At 38.1% G+C, this 20,147-nt stretch overlaps 1 protein-coding gene across 29 annotated transcripts in view; it reads left to right on the top strand.

The window, feature by feature from the left end:
* Positions 1–20,147, top strand: part of DST (dystonin) — a 479,832-nt gene that overhangs the window by 398,886 nt on the left and 60,799 nt on the right. For 25 of the 29 annotated variants that reach the window (XM_025991085.2, XM_072734513.1, XM_072734492.1 and 22 more), the window contains 8 exons: positions 5,427–5,588; positions 7,123–7,293; positions 10,094–10,260; positions 11,415–11,574; positions 11,776–12,102; positions 12,620–12,704; positions 13,933–14,174; positions 15,114–15,320. In XM_025991085.2, coding sequence (XP_025846870.1) covers positions 5,427–5,588; positions 7,123–7,293; positions 10,094–10,260; positions 11,415–11,574; positions 11,776–12,102; positions 12,620–12,704; positions 13,933–14,174; positions 15,114–15,320 — 1,521 coding nt within the window. The remainder of the gene's footprint in view (positions 1–5,426; positions 5,589–7,122; positions 7,294–10,093; positions 10,261–11,414; positions 11,575–11,775; positions 12,103–12,619; positions 12,705–13,932; positions 14,175–15,113; positions 15,321–20,147) is intronic. The other 4 variants (XM_072734555.1, XM_072734539.1, XM_025991087.2 and 1 more) reach the window with 1 other exon arrangement.

The raw sequence follows: 20,147 nt of genomic DNA, 5'->3' as shown, positions 1-20,147 counted from the left end.
CTCAGGCTAGCGTAGTCTCGGTTTTCAGCTGAATGTGAATTGCGCTGCTTGTGCCTTAGAGGAAACCCGGAGCTCTTCTCTGCTGCAGTTTCCTCAGGTGGAATAAGCCTTAAGGAAGATCGGATAAGACTCTGGAAATGGCTTTTTTTTTTTTTTTTTTTAAAGGGGAGTTTATAGTACACCGTGATTTCTGTTTACTTTAAACGGTTGCTGGATTATCCTGGCTTGGCTGTCCAAAAGTGTCCCCCCCCCCCTTTGGGTAGCCTCAAAGAAGCTTAATATGGGAAGAAAAACTGCCTTTCGAATCAAGATTATTTATAGCTGCACCCAAAAAAAGTAAAAGAAGATACTAACTTTCTTAACAGCATTAGACAACTTATTTTGCTCTGAAGATTTATTTTGTGCCTTGATCTGAACAATACGCGGTCACTGTGTTTGTCTTTTAAGTTTCTGAAGCATGGTTTATTTATAAAGGAGATGGAGTTGTGCAAGCCATCTTTAAGTGGATTACAGTTAAACAGAGTTCTGCCGATACTGACATTCAGCCTGTTAAAAATGCTTGCTCATTTGGAAATTTTAACCTGGGAATCTCAGATGCAAAATTAGACTAAAAAGGGAAATGGACTGACAACGGAATGTTTTGACTGTTTGAGCCACTGTTAAGTGTGTGTTTGTTTTGGTTTGGTTGTTTTTGTTTTTTCCTTTTCTGTGTTTTGGAGTGTGTGATAGGGACCTTGGGGGAGTGGGGGGGGGGGAGGGCAGGAGAAGGAGATTCTGTTCTGTGTTCTTGATGCACTTTATTTTTTAGACTCATTTTAAAAACCAGGTAAAAGGCTAGTTGCATTTAGAGTGACACACTGATGATGATACCTTAAACACCTCATCTATCACGACCTGTATTATTTGAGCATATGTCTTTATGCTGAGGACACTTCATAGCTCTGATCAGAAGTATACTTTTTCGAAAGTATGCTTTATCTTATTTCTTATTTTCTGTGTCAAGAGCTGCAATATTTGTTTTAACTATTTACAAAATGGGGAAGCCACTCAGCAGACCAGACTGTTTACGTCAGAATCCCCCATGTGTGGGGAAAGGTGAAGAAGAAGAGGACCTAAATATCGAAGACTGTTATGTCCCACAGCGGTCAATCTATGATACTGTTAGACTAAACGAACAGATAGACTCTGGTTCAAAGGGCAGCCTGTCTTCCAGGCATTTTACAGATCGGACTTTACCCTACAGTCACAGAACACTGGATGTTAGCTCTTTATGCTCTAACGGTGCCCTTGCTTCTTCCAGTGTATTTGAGCTGAGAGGTCGTGAAGCTAACAAACTAGATGAAAAGATGATCTTTGATGCACTCAAGCTAAACAGTGATATCATTCGAACCACAGGATTACCCAAAGCCAAATCCCATGCGGAAAAGAAAGAACATAGACGGTCATGGCGAATGTTTGTCCCAGCCAATTTTATGGATTATGCAAACAAAAGTGAAAGCTCTTTTGTTGAACCTACTGATATGTCAGATGCTGTTACCAAGGCCAGCAAGTGCAGATGGGGTACTAATTCTCTAACGTCGGAGGAGGATGACTCTGGTTTATGTAGCCCTCCAGCAGAGAGGGAAGAAAAACAGGGCATTTTAATTGGAGACCAGTCAAGAATTAGAAGCTTGTCTTCTGCTGAAGATATTCATATAGCAGAGCAATACAGACCGTTTTTTTCCGTTTATTCCATTAGTGAACAGAAAATCCCTTTGCTTTCATGTAGGAGTGCCCACCCTGATGAAAATTTCAAAATGATTTTACATGATGTTCCTCCTCTAGAGGAAATAAAATGTGTAAATGGTCAAGGGGAAAGCCGTAGTGAAAATTGCCTGCAGAATGATTTGAAAGAGAGCACCATTAAGTGTGATCCATTAAATACACTGGGAGATGGAGAAAGCCAGTGTATTTCTAACACTGGAGGAGGAAAAACATATGGACCAGGAGGATCGCAAGTCACAGCACCAAGTGGGGAACTGATGGAAGTTTCTTCTGAGGTTTTACACCTCTCTCTCACAGATCTGGAGGGAAATGATGCAGATTGCGGTAGCACAAGTTTAGTAAAAAATGTGACATGGTTGACACCCTATGATCCAGAAGAATCCAACCTAGCATCTAAAGAGGAAGTGGAGGCACCCCTTTCTGCCCAGGAGATGGACGTGGTCCATATGAAGTGTTCCCCGAAATTCATACCAGTAAGAAAGCAAGCAGCTTCCAGAAAAGCAAGGGCCGAGGCTGGAATGTTGGGCCCAGTCTGTAATGGCTTTCAGTTAGTTCAGGTAATTAACGGGAACGTGAAACTGTAATGCTAGTAGTTCGTGTTTCTGTTTTAAAGTGGTCACTAGTGTCTCTGATAATGGTCAAATTCTGTCTTCTGTTTTGGGGATTTGCCGGTACCTTGCAAGATGCCAGGTTATTGATAAGTTGATCATTACAACAAGTTAATTTAGGCACCTTTAAAAAAAATTTATTTATTTATTCATGAGAGACACAGAGAGAGAGGCAGAGACATAGGCAGAAGGAGAAGCAGGCTTCTGCTTCTCCAGTTCACTTGAGTGGCAGGACTCGATCCCAGGACCCCAGGATCACAACCTGAGCCAAAGGCAGACATCTAACCACTGAGCCACCCAGGTGCCTTTTAGAAGGATGATTATTCCCAGCTGTTTAAGAGTCCTGTTAACTGGGCAGGCAGTGGCTGTTTCCCTGCGTTTAGACTGCCCCCTCTGTGAATTTATGTTAACATTAGGCTTTTACACAAATTGTGGTTTAAGACACTACCACTTAAGGGTAGTTTTTGTGGATTTATTAAGGTTGAACAGGCCTGGTCATGAAGGTACAAGCACACAGTATTTATATTGCCGTGGTCTGCAAAGTAGTCTGCTCAAATTAAGGACATTTAAAACGTGCTGAAAATCTGCTCTCACAAGCTCTGAATGTGGAAGTAGAGAAGTTGTGCTGTATTTTGTAGTCATTATAGCTCCTAACTTTTTGTGAGTGGTGAATGAGGTAAGAAAGTAAAGGGTACAGCCTTGTCATAAGTAGAGGTTGTTTGTCAAGCCTGTGATTATTTTCTTCCCACTCAGATTGAAGTTCAGCTATTTTGGTATTTTTACTAAGTTCTTCTGGTAAACTTTGCCTCATAGGTAATTTTATTTTATTTTAAGCTTTGTGTTGGTGTGCTTATGGGTTAGATTAGGGGAAAAGTCTCTCTTCCTAAGTATTTGTTACCACTGAGAGATAAGGAATTTGGACAGTATCAGAACAGGTCCTCTTCCCAGCCTATGAAATAATCACTCCAGTCAGTGTTACCCTTTTCTGGTGCATGTGTTAAATGGCATACTAGGTTAAAAGCTTAAAAGTACTTTCTTTGTGTAAAGGATTTAGCAGTTTCTTTTGTATAAAGCAATTAAGCTCTTAGGAATATACAGATTCTTCAGGAGTTCTCTTTTTTTAACCCACAGTATATTTTTTGTAGCACTTTAGATAATTACCACAAACTCACCCAGAGCTACTCTGATGTGCAACCCTAAAATTAGTTTCTTTAAAACCAAGATCAGAGGTTAAAGCAATTTACTAGAACATTGTATCAGGTTTTTTTGTCCTGAACATATCTGAGAGAGAGAGAGTAGAATTTTTCCCTGGCAAGTTCCTGGAACTAAGAATGTAGCAGTTCTCTACCGTTCCCAACTTTTTTCCGTAAGTAGTGAAACATATCCATAGCTATTAGTTCCTAGAAGTGGTATAGAAAAGAAGTAGAATGGTAGTGCCAAATTCTATTTTCACTGCCTTGCTGCAACTTTGTATTGACTTATTAGGTAACTTTTAATGCCTTTTTTAAAATTATAAAAGCTTACTTTTTTTTTTCTCAATGTTTGAGTTCTTATTTCTTGCGTCGTGTGTAATTGACTGTTTATATTTAGTACTGTTCTATAGAAACAATTAGCCAGTGTGGAAATTGTCTGTAAGGATTTTATATAGAAGAAGAAACTTGGACTTTTAGCTGAGAGGAGACTTTTTAAGGGAAATGATCATTTATTTGTTTGCTATTCCTAATTTACTCATTTATGCAATAACACAGGGTTATCTTGCATGCCATGCCTTAGGCCAGAGTCTGGCGAGTTTCTGCTGTAGCCTCTACATCTTTAAAAATTACTTTCCATACTATGGCTATAATTTTTTAAGTACTATTTTGTTATTTGCCTTTTTAATGTTTTCATATGTTCTGTTAACTGTCCATTTACTTGTACTATTGATATATTTTGCCCTATAGTATAATGACTCAAACTCCAAAACCTTGTCTTGTCTTAATATCTAGCTGAAACTTTCCTTCCTTGGTTAATTTATTTTCTTTATGACATCCTTTAGACTCTCTATATAAAACATTTGTATCTCTATGAGAGTTGATGTATCATCAGTACTATCCCTTTGTGGGGTTAATGTCATCCACACCAAAATGTAAATATAGTTTTTCTCTACTGAAACTCATTCGACAAATAATTATTGCTAGGTACCATGGTAGGTCCAGGACATAGAACCACTATAAGGAAAACAGAAATTTCTGCTTTCATGGAACTTGGATTTTACTCCAGCACATGAGATTTTTTGCCAGTGACAGGCATTTGAGGACCGTAAGTTGGATGGAGCTGAGAAGAGGAAGGAGAGCTCTAGCAAAATGGCTGGCAGTTCAAGCAGCGACCAGAGTAACCAGAGTTGCTGTGCTGGGTGACATGTGTGAGCAAATCCATGGGATGAGGTCTGTGCTCTTGCAAGGCTTTTAGGGGGCTGGATGGGTAGGGATCCATACTATTACAGTGTCTGCCTACATCTTTTCTCATTTCCTCTCTCTGTATTTTGGCCCAACTGGCAAACTATAGATTGGCCTCTTGGCTCACCTCAACATCTTGTTATTGATCTTCATTTCCAATTTGGGTCTCAAACTTCAACAGTTGCCAGCTAGCAGCAGGTGTCCATAGAGGAGCTGATAAGGCTCCTTGCCCAGTAAAGCTCTTGGGCCCATCTTATCATTTTGCTCCTTTGCATTTTCCATACCTTTTTTTTTTTTACTAGAGTTAAATTGGAATGATAGAAAATAGTGTTATGCTAATGAAGCAATCGGGAGAGGACAGATAAACTCTTTTTTTTGGTTTTATAAGTAATCTGATTAAAGGTACTTAGAATATCATTCTTTCAAATTCCTGAGTGGTTTTGATAATATTATGAATTTACATTTAGTTTAGTTTCTTACTGTTATTCATAAGGTGGCTGTGACATACGAATAGATAACAAAAATTATTTTTACCTGTAATAATGGATAGCTGATAATTATACATTTGTATTAAGATAAGATAGATAATTTATATAAATTATTTCTCTTCTAATTGCAGGCATTCCAAAAAGAAGAGATTGAACCTTTGCAGGTTAAACAGCAAGATGTAAACTGGTTAGGTCAAGGCCTTATTCAGAGTGCTGCTAAAGGCACCAGCACACAGGGTTTAGAGCATGACCTGGATGATGTCAATGCACGCTGGAAGACTCTCAATAAGAAGGTAATTTTTCCATCTCCTTTGTTTTTTTTTTCCTTTGTTATCATATCTGTTGATTATTCTTCTCTAGCATTTGTTGTGACAACTAATCATATTTATAGTAGCTAAACTTCCCTGAACATGCTTACTTTTTTTATATTGCTGTAAATTAGATGGCCAAAACTCAGATGCCCACAGGAGGTCAGTAGGCAACATAAATGAGAGAAGTGAGTTGAGTGAAATAGAACCTCTCTCTATCACTATCTTGACTTTGATAGAGACACAGTTGTGCCGGTGTGATGGCAGGCGGCCCATGATCCATGACCTTGTGTTGAGGGAGCTCACACACCTTTAAAGGTACAATCGGTACTTAGCTCTGGCACATCATCCCACATAGGGATCTAGATTCACTGTTGTCAAATTGTTTACTTACTTTCAAAGGGACTTGGAAATCTCACTTTTTCTGTGAAACATAATTTTCAAATGTTGGCAACTAATTTCACACTGTATAATAGGTCACGCTCTGCAGGTGAATAGGACTATGTCTCTGTCGGCCTTGGACTGAGGGTTTACCACCCTCGCCATAGGCTATTAACTCTAAATATTATTTTACTTATGAGATGTAGATTCCACCTTTTTCTAAATGTCCATGGGAGAAAACACTGGAAAATAATGCTCTGATACCTCACGGGGATAATGCTGAAACATAATGGCAGCCCTTCACATGACATAAATTATCAGAACATTGTATGGGATGGCAGTGCTTATTTAGTGGTGGTGGTTTTTGTTCTTGTAGTTTTCTCTGCTTTGAAATCTTAAGCAATTGTTGCCAAATCTCAAAAGTACATTTATCATTCTATAAAGTCTGATTCATATTGGAGTGCTCTTCAAACACCACTGAAATGTAGTGTCAGGTGTAAATATATTCCATAGTGCTTAAAATATCTCACCAACTACTTTTTCAATCCTAAAGGAAAAGATCTGTGAGAAGGGCAATAGGATATCTCTATGTAGGACACAGAGACTCCATTTACTAGAATACAAAGGCCCCTGGTTTGTCAGAAAGGACTCCAGGACTTGGAGCTAGCTGAATTTAATCGGATACTTTACAGGTATTTTGCCTAGCAAAATATAAATCTGTTTCTCTCTACTCTAATAGGTTTTTTCTAAACTTAGTCTTTTAAAATAGTCATCAGTAGGAAATAAAAAAATGAATCAAAAGGACATTGATAAAAATGAATTAGGCATTGTTTCTTTCAGTAACCTTAAAATATTTGAATTATTCGTTCCAATCACAAATGTATTTGGTATTTCCAAAATCTCAAAGATTTCACCTTTTACATTACTGTTTGGGATGGATACCTTTTCTGCTTGGCTCACTTGATGCACTTTGACTCCCTTCTACCAGTCATGTCAATGCTTTGGGCAGATTTTAAGTGAAAAGGAAAAGAAAAATTTGTGACCAGATGGGAAGATGAGCATGAAAAGTGGTGGCTGGTGGGCAAATTTCATTTGTCATGGAACAAGTAAATAAGTTGGTGCAACTGAAACTTTGCAGGTGGCTCAGCGTGCAGCCCAGCTGCAGGAGGCCCTGCTGCACTGTGGGCGATTCCAGGATGCCCTGGAGTCCCTGCTCAGCTGGATGGTGGACACTGAGGAGCTTGTAGCCAATCAGAAGCCTCCGTCGGCTGAGTTCAAAGTGGTGAAGGCCCAGATACAAGAGCAAAAGGTAAGTCAGTGATACTTTTGTATTGTGTTTCATGTTAAATCGCTATAATGACAGTAGAAATTTACCTTGCAACTCTCTTTGAATTAACAGGATATTCTAGTTGACTGGCCACTGATGCTCTAGAAATTATTTTTTAGTCATGCAACAAATATTTACTGAACATCTGCCATGGGTCCAACACTTTCAGGTGCTGGAGATAATCACTGACTAGAAAAGATGAAAGTTCCTCTTTGAGTTTAAGGTTTTGTGGACAGGGAGGAAGAGGAAGAGACAGTAAACTAAGTTGTGATAAGTTTGCAAGTGAAAAATAAAGCAGAGGTGGGAGATAAGAATTAGGAAGTAACAGAGCAAGGATGGAGGACAGGAAGTGCTGGAGTGGAGTTGGGGTTGTATATGTGTGCAGTTTCAAATAGGGTAGTCAAGGAAAACTTCACTCACTAAAAAGGTGATTTTGGCAGAAATATCCTTATTCCCTTATATATTAAACCAGTTTATATGAAATTGCCTTAATGCTATTACAGTACCATTAACTGTATTCTGTATGCTGTGCCTTTCATCCCTGTGACTTACTCATTCCATAACTAGAAGCTTGTATTTCTCACTCCTTATTTATAGATTAAATACAGGCAGTGTTTTGTGACTTGGCCTATGCTAAAGAAGCAAAAATTTGATTTTTTTTAAGATTTTATTTATTTATTCATGAGAGACACAGAAAGAGAAGCAGAGACATAGGCAGAGGGAGAAGCAGGCTACTTGTGGGAAGCCCAATGTGGGACTTGATCCCAGGACCCTGGGATTACAACCTGAGCCAAAGGCAGATGCTCAACCACTGAGTCACCCAGGCACCCCCCCAAATATTTGGTTCTTACATCCTAAGGTGTATGCTATTGTGTCTTTTGACACAACTAATATGGAACCAAGTTGGAAAGAAAGACACATCTGTTAAAGGGATAATGACATATTTTTAAAAATTCTGTGCTCCTGATGGTGTTGGTCAATTAAGCATTTAGTGATATTTTCAGTACTAATTTCTCAGCCATGACTTGAAATGGCATGTGGGAGGGGCCCAGCACACAGCACATTGGTAAGATTTTTCCTATGTGGAAATTTAAAAAGAAGAGAAAGGGGATCCCTGGGTGGCGCAGCGGTTTGGCGCCTGCCTTTGGCCCAGGGCGCGATCCTGGAGACCCGGGATCGAATCCCACATCGGGCTCCCGGTGCATGGAGCCTGCTTCTCCCTCTGCCTGTGTCTCTGCCTCTCTCTCTCTCTCTCTCTCTCTCTGTGACTATCATAAATAAATAAAAATTAAAAAAAAAAAAGAAGAGAAAGGATTAAGAGGTTTAATTTAGTTTCAACATTCAGTACCATCTCTAAAAATTCTTTGAAGATTCTAGTATACTGAAAATTAACCTTTTAGAAATAGATTTAGAGATAAGGATTACAGAAACAAAATAGGAAACACGTTGCATTTGCATGATTTTTAAATAATATATGTGTAATATATAATATGTAACAAAGTAATGTGTGTTTAATAAGTATAATATATTATAATGTACTGCTACCATTCAGTATGTAATTTAAACCTTTGTCATTCTCCCTTAAGTCAATGAACTATGTTGGCCAACAAAATGTATTTCTTGACTTTGATTTTCTCAATTGCTAGAGCCTTTGCGATTCAAGTTTATCAGAAGTAATCCATTTAATTAGTTCTCTTTACTGCCTAAACCACCTGTTGTGCCTTGATTTTATAATGACTGTAACCTATAACAAGAGAGTTTGCATTTCTTCCCTTTCTTTGTAAACATGTTCCTCTTACCATCTGACTTGGTGGTCCCAAAATGAAAGTGAGAGGATGCTCTTTTAGCTTGTTGCCTAAGGGTAGCTGTAGATTTCTCTAATCCTTAACTATCAGTCAGGATCAGATTAAGGAGGCAGTGAAGAAGTATTTAGCATTTCATATACCTGTGATTTCCTCACTGCTATTAACACAGTGCCTGTACTTAGCACTTGCTCATGAAATAATCATTCTGATTAGATTAGAGCAAGGTAATCCTGAGTTCTGGCTACTTCTGTCAAACATTCCATTCCTGGCTTTTTTGAGATGTTTGCTTAGAATTAAATTGGATTTTTTTTCCTGCTGCTAAATCCTGAAATACTGGTCTTATTTAGCCAGCTTCAAGGATTTCTGACTTGTTCCATCTTCTGTTCCTTTTGGAAATGGTATTTAGAGGCTCTTTTTTCAGCCTCATGAAGGATTTTAGGAGCTAGTTCCACCTAGAGAGAAGCAGGAGCCTCTAGTTTTAGCCTCATCAGCTTGTGAACTTGATCTGAGTCTCAGTCTCCCTGTCTCTAATGGTTTGTTTAACATGGGAAAAGTTTGGAAAACTTTAGTGATTTATAGTAATCTTACTTGTCTTAGTAGGACAGGTGACTGTTGAATGTTTAGGGTATTCCCATTTCATTACAGTAGCGGGGATCTTGTACTTCAAGTGGAGTAGAGTTATCCTTGAGCAGCACCTTCTGTCTCATTATTTTATATAAAAAAATTAATAATGAATGGCTTATGGCCTTACCAATATTAGCTTGAAAAGCCCGAGTCACAATGTCTGACATGATAGCAATGAATCACTAAACAAAATGGGTTATTTTTAAAATCCTACTTTTTTATGTGAATCTATACAAAATATGTATTCTTGTCACATATCAAAAGTACTTAGACTGTGTTTTCCATGATGTTAACAGTTTCTTTTGCCCTCCCTGCCCCCCTTTTAATTTTGGTGTTTAATGTTCTGTCTCAAGCTTCTCCAAAGATTGTTGGATGACCGCAAATCTACTGTGGAGGTAATCAAACGAGAAGGGGAAAAAATTGCTGCAACAGCAGAACCTGCGGATAAAGTGAAGATTTTGAAACAGCTGAGTCTCTTGGATAGTAGATGGGAGGCATTACTTAATAAAGCTGAAACAAGGTAACTTAAATACTTCCTGTCTTCTGAAAGAGTAGCAAAGGCTTTCATGCTAATAGTTTGCATTTTGGTAATGCTTTTCTCCAAATTGTCATTTTCCTATGTTTACCATGTATGTAAACAGGCAGCAAGGGCTGTGGTGCCTCACTGTTCATTCTTCCAATGGTAAGGTCTTGTAGTCACCAAATTTCAACTCTTTATTTTAAGAAAAATAGTTCCCCAGGAGTAATTCATCTATTTATTACACAGTAACTGCTTGCCTGCCATGAATCAGGCACAGAGCAAGACCTTGGGTTACAGAGGTGAACTGGACAGATCATCTCTGCCCTCAGGGCATGGTCTAATAGAGCTTTATAACCATTGAAAAGTAATGACAAAGTGATGTTTCAGAGCAAAAACATAGAGTGTTGTGGAAGCATATGATAGGAAGAACCTAGTCTGGGGGCAAGGAAATGACAGCTAAGCTATGTCTTAAAGGAGTAGGAGTTAGCCAAGAAACAAAGTAGATGGAAGGCTAAGATGTTTAGACATATAACGTTTATGAAGGGTTAGAGACCTGGAGCATATTTCTCTTCTTTTGTGATATTTTAATCCATAAATATTAACTGTTGCTATTGGGAAATATATCTGACACTGTACTTGGGACGGGGGAGGATATACTTGATGCATTACTTAGGTAGGAATCCCTGTTCATTCCATGGGGGGGTGGGTAATCCAGTTTTGATGAGTTGATTAAGGCAGTCGCAGCAACTGGTGCTCTTATTGAAGTTAATGAATGTATTTATTTAACACTTTGAACAGGGCTTAGTGCAGAATATGTGTTCCGTAATTGTTACTTTTATTGTCATTATTTCTGCTATTGTTTTTATAACATTGCTATTATTATTAAACAGCTATTATTTTTTTAAGTATTATAACCAGATTTCTTAAGAGTTTCATAAGATTTAGGTACTTGGGGTTGGTCTCTGGTACACCTTTAATTTTATTTAACGGGAAAATTACTTTAGCATGTCCTTGAAACGTGGAACATCTTAACTCTAACCTTAGATGTTTTTCACAAAAAAATGTCTCATGTGCAGGAGCATGAGTAAAGATTTTTGTTGAATATTTCACACATTCTTCATCCCTAAATGACCTTTATCTTGGCACATGTATAGGAATCGTCAGTTGGAAGGTATCTCGGTGGTAGCACAGCAATTTCATGAAACCCTAGAACCATTGAATGAGTGGCTTACAACCATAGAAAAGAAGCTGGCGAATTGTGAGCCCATAGGAACCCAAGCATCTAAACTTGAAGAACAAATTACACAGCACAAAGTAAGACACCCTTTGCACATTAGTAAGATTCAGTTTTCCGTCTCCTCCATGGTTTTATGTCATAAATTTGAGTTATGCACTATTGTGTTATGCATGATTGCAAACTAAGCCCATTTCAAATGTCATTCTTTCGTTCTGTTTATGTTTTCATTTTTATTTGTCCATCCTTTCTGTTTCTCTTTTTTTTAAACTTTATTTTAGGCTTTAGAAGATGACATCATCCATCACAATAAACATTTACACCAGGCTGTTAGCATTGGCCAATCCTTAAAGGTTTTGAGCTCCAGGGAGGATAAAGATATGGTGCAAAATAAATTAGACTCCTCTCAAGTGTGGTACATTGAGATGCAAGAGAAAAGTCACAGCAGGTCTGAGCTCCTCCAGCAGGCCTTATGTAATGCTAAGATTTTTGGGGAAGATGAAGTTGAGCTGATGAATTGGCTGAACGAAGTACATGACAAACTGAGCAAGCTCTCAGTCCAGGATTACAGCACTGAGGGGCTTTGGAAGCAGCAGTCTGAACTTCGGGTATTTTTATTTCTTTCTTTTTTTTTTTTTTTTCATTTCAGTTGTCATTATTTTCTTTGTCTTCCTTATTTCTAGATTATTTTATGTTCTTGCGATTTAGGTGAATTGCTATATTCAAAAAAGACTTAGCCTGTGTATACAGATTATGTCTAATGAAATTCACGTTAGCAAAAAGTTAAATTTGTCCAGTAGCCAGATTCTTCACTTTTTCTTTGTTATTTTATGATTGTTTACAAAGACCTCTAATTAACCAGTAGTGCAGTATCTTCACTGGACTTCATAGGCCATTTTCTGAAAAGGAGAATGTATGGGTTAGGATAGCTGAACATGAGACATGGGCCATGATAGTTTAAAGAAGAGGGGTAAGCAAGGCAACAGGAATGGCTAGTTGAAAATGGGAGGTGTTTACTCAAATCTCTATGAAACACAGAGTTCTCTAAGGTTAACCAAAGCTAATTGTTATTTAAATTTCCACACACACACACACACACATATAAAAATGGTACCTATGTTTTAGGTTCTGCAAGAGGACATCCTACTCAGAAAACAAAATGTCGATCAGGCATTACTAAATGGTTTAGAACTACTGAAACAAACAACAGGTGAGAATCTTTCAAATCAACTCATCATTACTGTTAGCATTTTGCATTGCTTTCTAAATATTTTAGGGAGAGGGGAAAAACAAAATATTTTATAATTTTGGGGCCACTCCAAGACTTCATTCTGCAGAATGCTTTGAAGACTGATCCAAGAGCGTTTTGGAATATGATCTCACTTTTTTTCTCATGATCTCACTGGGGTTCTTAATGGAAATGGTGTGTATTACTCATAACACAAAGCACTGTGGCATAGGAGATGCTCAGAGAAGCCCACAGCAGAGTTACGTTGGTTTTCCACTGAGGGAGGCAGTTCTACATGCGTGCATAGGTTGTAAACAGATTTTTAAAATTTTAAGGTTGTTGGCATTTCATAACACACACGCCATGCCTACCCACCCTCAGGTTTCATTTTTCCATGCTTAAACTCACTAAGAAAACAGATACAGACTAACTTGTTTTCACTATACCTGTGTCCAGTTCAGCACCATATTGTGGTATGGGCGAGTAAGATTCACTATGAATTGGAGGAATTTGACGTAGTATCTAGAACCTCGGACTAGGAGTCTGAAGCCTAGGACACAGTTTCTCTGTGTGTCTGCAAATGAGGTAGAGGCGACTGAGGATCTGTTGAAATAGTACAGATGAGTGTGTTATTTTTAATATGTATACACATGCACACAACACACATATGTATCACGTACACACACGTGTCCATCCATACGTACACGTATGCCAGGCATTGTTCTGAACACTTCGCAAATAAGCTCATTGAATTTTTATCATAACCCGATGAGGTGGATTCTGTTCTTATCCCTATGTAAAGTAAGGCCCAGAGTAAAGAAGGGCCCAGAGAGGTTATTTTATACATGGTAACAAGCCACAAAGTCAATATTTGAACCCAAGTGGTGTTTAGCCCCTATGCTTGAAAAACTGAAAGCACCATATAGTTAGATGCAAAGATGATGCTTTCACATAACTGAAGGCACTGTAGCCCTTTCCAATTTTATATTTGTATTTTCAGAGCTGTTGATATTTGCCAGAAATCCTGGGGGAAAAGATTAAAATTGGGAAAAAGGCTTCTCTTGGGTCAGATCATCTTTGGGAAAATGCTCTTTTATTTTTTCTTACCATAGAAAAATGTCATCAGTATACAATAATATCTAAAGAAACCCTACCCTCCCTTTGCCTTTTCTTTCCTTTCTTGAGATATAACATGCCTTTGACATTTTAGGTGATGAAGTTTTAATAATTCAAGATAAGTTGGAGGCCATTAAAGCAAGGTACAAAGATATCACAAAATTGAGCACGGATGTTGCCAAAACTCTGGAGCAGGCACTGCAGCTTGCAAGGCGGCTGCACGCCACGCGCGAAGAGCTCTGCACCTGGCTGGACAAAGTGGAGGTGGAATTACTTTCCTATGAGACTCAGGTTCTGACAGGAGAAGCAGCAAGCCAAGCACAAGCGAGACAGAAAGTATGCTCGGATTTATGCATTTTGAATCTATTTGTTATCTCTTAGAGAGATGGTCTCATGTCGTTACTAATACACTGAAGGATGCCTTGATGGGTGGGGACCCAACAGAAATTGGCTGCAGATCAATTGCTTAAAACTTTAAGGAGTCCAAAGATGAAAATAGCATATTGTAATTTGTTTCCAGAGTCTTCTGGTTGGGAGTATAGTTTATAGCACAAGACACAGAATGATGAAAATGGAAAGGAGGAAAATAAAAAAAAAGGAAAATGATTGTTTTAGAGGGATACAGAATTTGCTTAGAATTAACACTATCTCTCTAAGATAGATGCGTAGCATGAGGTAGCCTTTCTAATTATATTGCAAAAGTATTATTTAATCATGATGATTGTTCTTCTTTTCAAAGATAGCCTCTGTTTTTATCAGCCCTGAAGTATGATCGCATGTGGATGAAAAGGAGTTGGGGAGGTCAGGTTCACAGAGCCTGTAATGATTCAACTGGGATGATTTAAAGCCACTATGTTCTCATTTTGAGGGTCACTTCAGTTCTAGCTTGGACTTTACTCTTGGACTTCACTCTTTACTCTATTTCACTTTTCTGATACCTGCTTACTTAGAGGTTATCAGAAAGCAAAGAATAATACACATTAACTTGCTTGGTTTTATTTCCCAAATTTTAAACATTTGTATTAAAGTTCAAAGATAGAATCTTTGCTGTGTTGACCAATGACTTGTTCTTTGGAACTCCTCAGGAAACACTTCCCTTTTTACAAAATAGCTTTAAGGAACAAAGGTTCCTAAACTTAACTGAAACACAGGGGCCAATGCCTGGCATTATTCTCCTGCAGAGGACTTTAGTGCCAAGGACAGTAAAAGGAAAAGCCTGTTCAAACTCTTAAGCATTACCCCCAGATTTGTATGTTTTCTTAATTCTGCTCTCAGGAACTGAAAAAGGAAGCTAAGAACAGCAAAGCCTTATTAGACTCCCTTAATGAAGTGAGCAGTGCTTTACTGGAGCTGGTTCCATGGAGGGCAAGGGAGGGACTTGAAAAAATGGTGGCCGAGGACAATGACCGCTACCGACTGGTGAGCGACACCATCACTCAAAAGGTGGAGGAGATTGATGCCGCCATTCTGAGATCCCAGCAGGTAGGGGCATGCGGTTTGTTGTCTGGGCAATACATTTTCCCCAGTTGTTCTCCGAGTCTTTACCTGAACAAAGATTTCTGCTAATAGTGTTTCCATTCATTTGTTATGCTTCAGAAGCAAAAGGAGGGATTTGAAAAGAATTCAGGTTCCTTCGACATCTGAGTGCCAGACCAGGCAAGGCTAATCTGTACATTGTTAACAGCCATCTGCCTCCCTGTAGCCCAGACTTATCCTTACCAAATCAGTCCCTGGGAAGATCAGCCCGGCTTTCCAAACAAAGTGCTTTTTTTGCCTCCATGTATGTGAATTGCTAATACTAATTTTATGCCTTGGCTAAGTCTAATCTGTATGTGAGTAAATATTTTGAGTTATCGTGTAAGTCAGCATTAACTGCTCATTTACATACTGCTATGGCAAAGAGAGAGCTATATTCTTTCTAAAAAGGAAGCAGTGGTGTTGGTGATACTGTGTTTTTTCTGGAGATGACTCAAGGGAAAAAAACGATAGTTTCTGACCTGTCTGCGACTCACGCAGAGTTTATAGTTCCAGAGAGTTTTATAGGCACCCAGCCCTCACCACAGCTCCCTCAGAAAGCTGTGGGCAACGAGTGGGGTTCTGGAAACAGAATTTTATAAGACATACTTTGATGAACTTTTATTGACTATTTCGGACTATTTACATTAAGTCATCAGACTCTTACTGCAGACTCTCTGTGACAGGGCTAATGCACTATTGCAGTGTATTTTAGAGCAGAGCTATGGAAGGTGCATAACTAAGCTTGTACTAATATGTGCCAAAATCAAGCGGATTGTGTGGGACCATCCAAAATTAATTTTCAAAGGTTGCTGTAGAAGTGTAATTTATTTATTGTTAAATATTATGATTTAAACAGCACAATGCTTCACTCCTCATGTCAGTGCTCTGGAATCACAAAAGCTGATGAAAACCAATGACAGCAAAAGGCCTGCCTAAGAAATTTTTGCGAGGGAAGAGCATTCATGCCTGAGGAATGTATTTGCATGACTTCTGTTTTCCAAGTTTGGCACAATTTCTGTGCCTCCTTATTACAGGAAAATAAACGCATTTTATTTGTGAAGTTTATTCAACTATAGGAAAATGCTGGATTTTTTTCACCAAAACTGATACCAACATTTCAGAATTAACACTGAAGATTTCCTAAATTAGCAAGACAAATATTCTGTACTTTTAGAGTCTGATTTTTCTTGAGGAGTTGACTATGGGTGGTCAGTTTGGTGAAGTAAGTCAGTGATGAGGGCAAGATGGCAGGTAGAGCTTGTCTTGGTTAATAATTTCAGATATGTGCCAGTGTCATTAACCATAGTTCGGTTCTTTTTGAGGTTAGCAAATATTTTCTGAAGTTAAAAAAAAAAAAAGGGAACCAGGTCAATATATATCCCAAACATATATCCTTTAGGAAAGTAACAGTAACTCGTGCCTTTTCTGATAAAAATCATTCATTATAGAAAATTTTAAGATTTTCTGAAAGAATACATACAAACTCATGGACTTCTTCTAGTCATTCTTCTGAGAAAGAGACAGAGAATTTGTGTAGTAGCAATGTCTTACTGCCACCAGTAGGTCTTACAGCTAATATTAATGCCATTAATATTTTCTGGTTATTCACATGTATTTATTCTGTATTCATATGTGCCTTCCTTTGAAATGCCTATAAGTCTTTCCAATGAAGTACCTCCAGCAATCAAGAAAATCAGTAAAATGTACTTAAGACACAAAAAAAAGAAAGAAAGAAAGAAAGAAAGATCTTCCAGCTAGGCTTAAAACATACAGTTTTTGAGTGGGAAGAACATGTACAGTGAAGGGGCTTGCCTGTGCTCCCCAAAACTAGTATGTAGTGGAGTTGAATCCAGATTTGATCCAGATCTCATTCTACCTCACTATTATGCCTCCTTACAAATTATGTAGAAAGGAAAAATCCTGAGGGTGGCCTAATTTTTCTAACTTCCTCCGATAATCTGAAGAAGGGTGCCATTATTACAGCAAAATGGAAGTATGTAATGAGAGCATCTCCAACTACAAGGACCATGAGCCAGGAGAGTACAGTGCTGACAAGATTATGAAATACCATTCTCTGGAAGAATTTAAAAACAAATTAAATTGGTACCTGTTTTTCTGGTTTGGCAGAGATTTAATTTTGTACCCGAAAGGACAGTTTCTAAACTTAGAATTTCCAAGTTTATAAAGGAGCTAATACATCACTGAAGTTATTTTGTAACTTTGCCTGCTTATAAATGTTTGGAATTAGGACCAGAGTACAGTTGATACTAAAATATTTGTTTTCTGTTTACATAATGATAATACATCCATGCAATATAAGAGATGATGCAAAAACATCTTGAGACTTGGATGTTAGCCACATATTTTGTACCATTTTATGGTGTATAAACAAATCATGTACTGTCCTGAGTCTCTTCTTCCTCTGAAACAATGGACATGATCTGACCCCCGTCCATCTTTTTAGACATACCCATAGTTGTGTTTTCCAGGCCCCTAATCTCAACATATCCACACCCACAAGTTAATAGGGAAAGGATATGTGTCTTAAACATAATATGGTAATTTTTAAATGTATAGATTTAGTGCTTTGTTTAATAACCTGGCTAAATTAAGCTAGATTTTAAATAACTGAATGTTTTTGTTTTCAAGCAAATTTCTATTAAATCGTTTCACTTTTTGCCAGGTGTTAAAGTTATTTATATATAGATCTACCTCCTTTATAATGCTATAGCCTGCTTTTTGGAATACATTAAAAGCATAGGGACTGTGAAGTGTCTGGCCACAGCCCCAAAGTAGAGTGGCTTTCAGACATCAACAAGAAAGAAGTATAGGAAAACATGGAAAAAGGCAGCTTAGTAAATAGTGACAATGTGCTTTATTACTTTGAAAAAGAAAGGGAGCACACAGATACTGCTAATTAGCATGACTTTGTAACCACCCTTTATAAATGGTTTTGAGTAAAGCTCTGATTTGATGTGGTTAGATTTTTTTTAATCCTATATCATAGTGACAGTTTTGAAAATACGTGTCGCTGAGTTTTGAAATCATAGAGCCCTGTGATAGAACCCTATGTAAATTTGAGTGGTATTTATTGCTGGTTGAGAAATAATCAAACTGCCTCAATTATAGACAAATGTGTGGGGACTGTATGCAACTGTATTGGCAGACATTGATCTCCTGAAGAGAATGTTCATTTTTTAGAATATTTTATTTATTTATTTATTTGAGAAAGAGGGAGAGCACCAGGGGTGGGTGAGGAGCAGATGGAGAGGGATAAGCAGACTCTGCTGAGCCAGGAGCCCAACATGAGGCTTGATCTCAGGACCCTGATATCACGACCTGAGCTGAAACCAGGAATCAGGCACCCAACCAAAGGAGCCACCAGGCACCCCAGGAATATTCTTTTTTTAATAAGAATTTGGCCCATTCATTGCTTTTAATATAAGTCTGAGAAGAACAAGGCAGCAGCTTAATAAATAGTGATGGTGAGCTTTATAAACAAAGCAAAACATCCACCTCCCTCTCACAATACATGCAGTCATCTAAGTTAGCAACTGTACGTATTTTTTTTGCATGATAAACCTGCTCAAAGTAGCCTGTTTTAGTGGCTTGCTTTCTCTAACTGCAAATTGAGCCAAACAAGCAATGTGGAAATGGGGAAAGGCACTTTCACGTAAAAAATGCACAGACTAGTAGCCTGAAGTCAGACCCTTGTGATTGTTTAAACCTCAGAGCAGTTAAAATATGCACGATTGTCCAAAGTCACTAAATGTGTTTCGCTAAATTCCCACCATGCTGAGAATCCCAGGCACTCTTCTGCAGTTCCAATTGCTTGACTTATTTTAGTCACTGCAATGACCCCTTTATATTAAAGGCACACAGGTTGATGATTTGGGTGCAATTAAAATAAGCAGGCCATCAGGTCGTTAGGAATCAGCCTTGGAGAAAGATAACGCCTGTTTCTTTCTTTGAAAGAATTAGAAGGAAACTTCCCCCACAGAACTGAGATTTGTTGAGACCCACCAGGTGTTGGGGGTGGGAAAATATGGGTTGTGTTATGGATAATGCTGAGCAAAATGGAAGGAAATGCTAATCAAAATAAAGTAACAAGATCCTCAGCCAAGGGAAGGGAGTAAAAGGATGTCCTTAGAGTTAAGATTCACTTATCATTTTGCCTTTCTTAAATATCTATTTCCACTTAAGAGAAACCCTAGGTAAATACAAAAGCAGTTTGTCAGAGATTGGAGAAATGTTTAAGAAGTTAAGACCTACTATTTATTGACTGTCATGGTATTTGAGCCATTTTGGGTGAAATCACATGACTGTTTTGAGTTCATGAAACCTGAACTGCATACAAAGCACAAATGATCTAATATGGCAACTACAAGTGCAGTCCCTGGGGTCAGGCCACCTTGGTTTGAGTCTCAGATGCAACATTAGCTGGGCAACCTCTGGTAAGTCAGGTAACTTCTCTCTGTCTCCATTTTCTTGGCTGTAAATGGGGTTAATGGTAATATCCAGATCATGCAATTGTTGTTAGGATTTAAGAAGATACTGTGTGGGAAGCATGTAGTGTGTTCAGTAAAATGCTGGCCATTACTGTTTTAGAGTGTTTTTCAGGATACTTAGAAATGGACAATTAAAATGATGGGCACCGAGGGGAGCACTTAACGGGATGAGCACTGGGTGTTATACTCTACGTTGGCAAATCAAACAACAATAGAAAAATATAATTAATAAATAAATAAATAAATAAATAAATAAATAAATAAATAAAATGTCTTTCACTCT

The sequence above is a fragment of the Vulpes vulpes genome, chromosome 1, assembly GCF_048418805.1.
Source record: "Vulpes vulpes isolate BD-2025 chromosome 1, VulVul3, whole genome shotgun sequence".
Taxonomy (NCBI): Eukaryota; Metazoa; Chordata; class Mammalia; order Carnivora; family Canidae; genus Vulpes; species Vulpes vulpes.
This window is presented reverse-complemented; position numbering and strand designations above follow the sequence as displayed.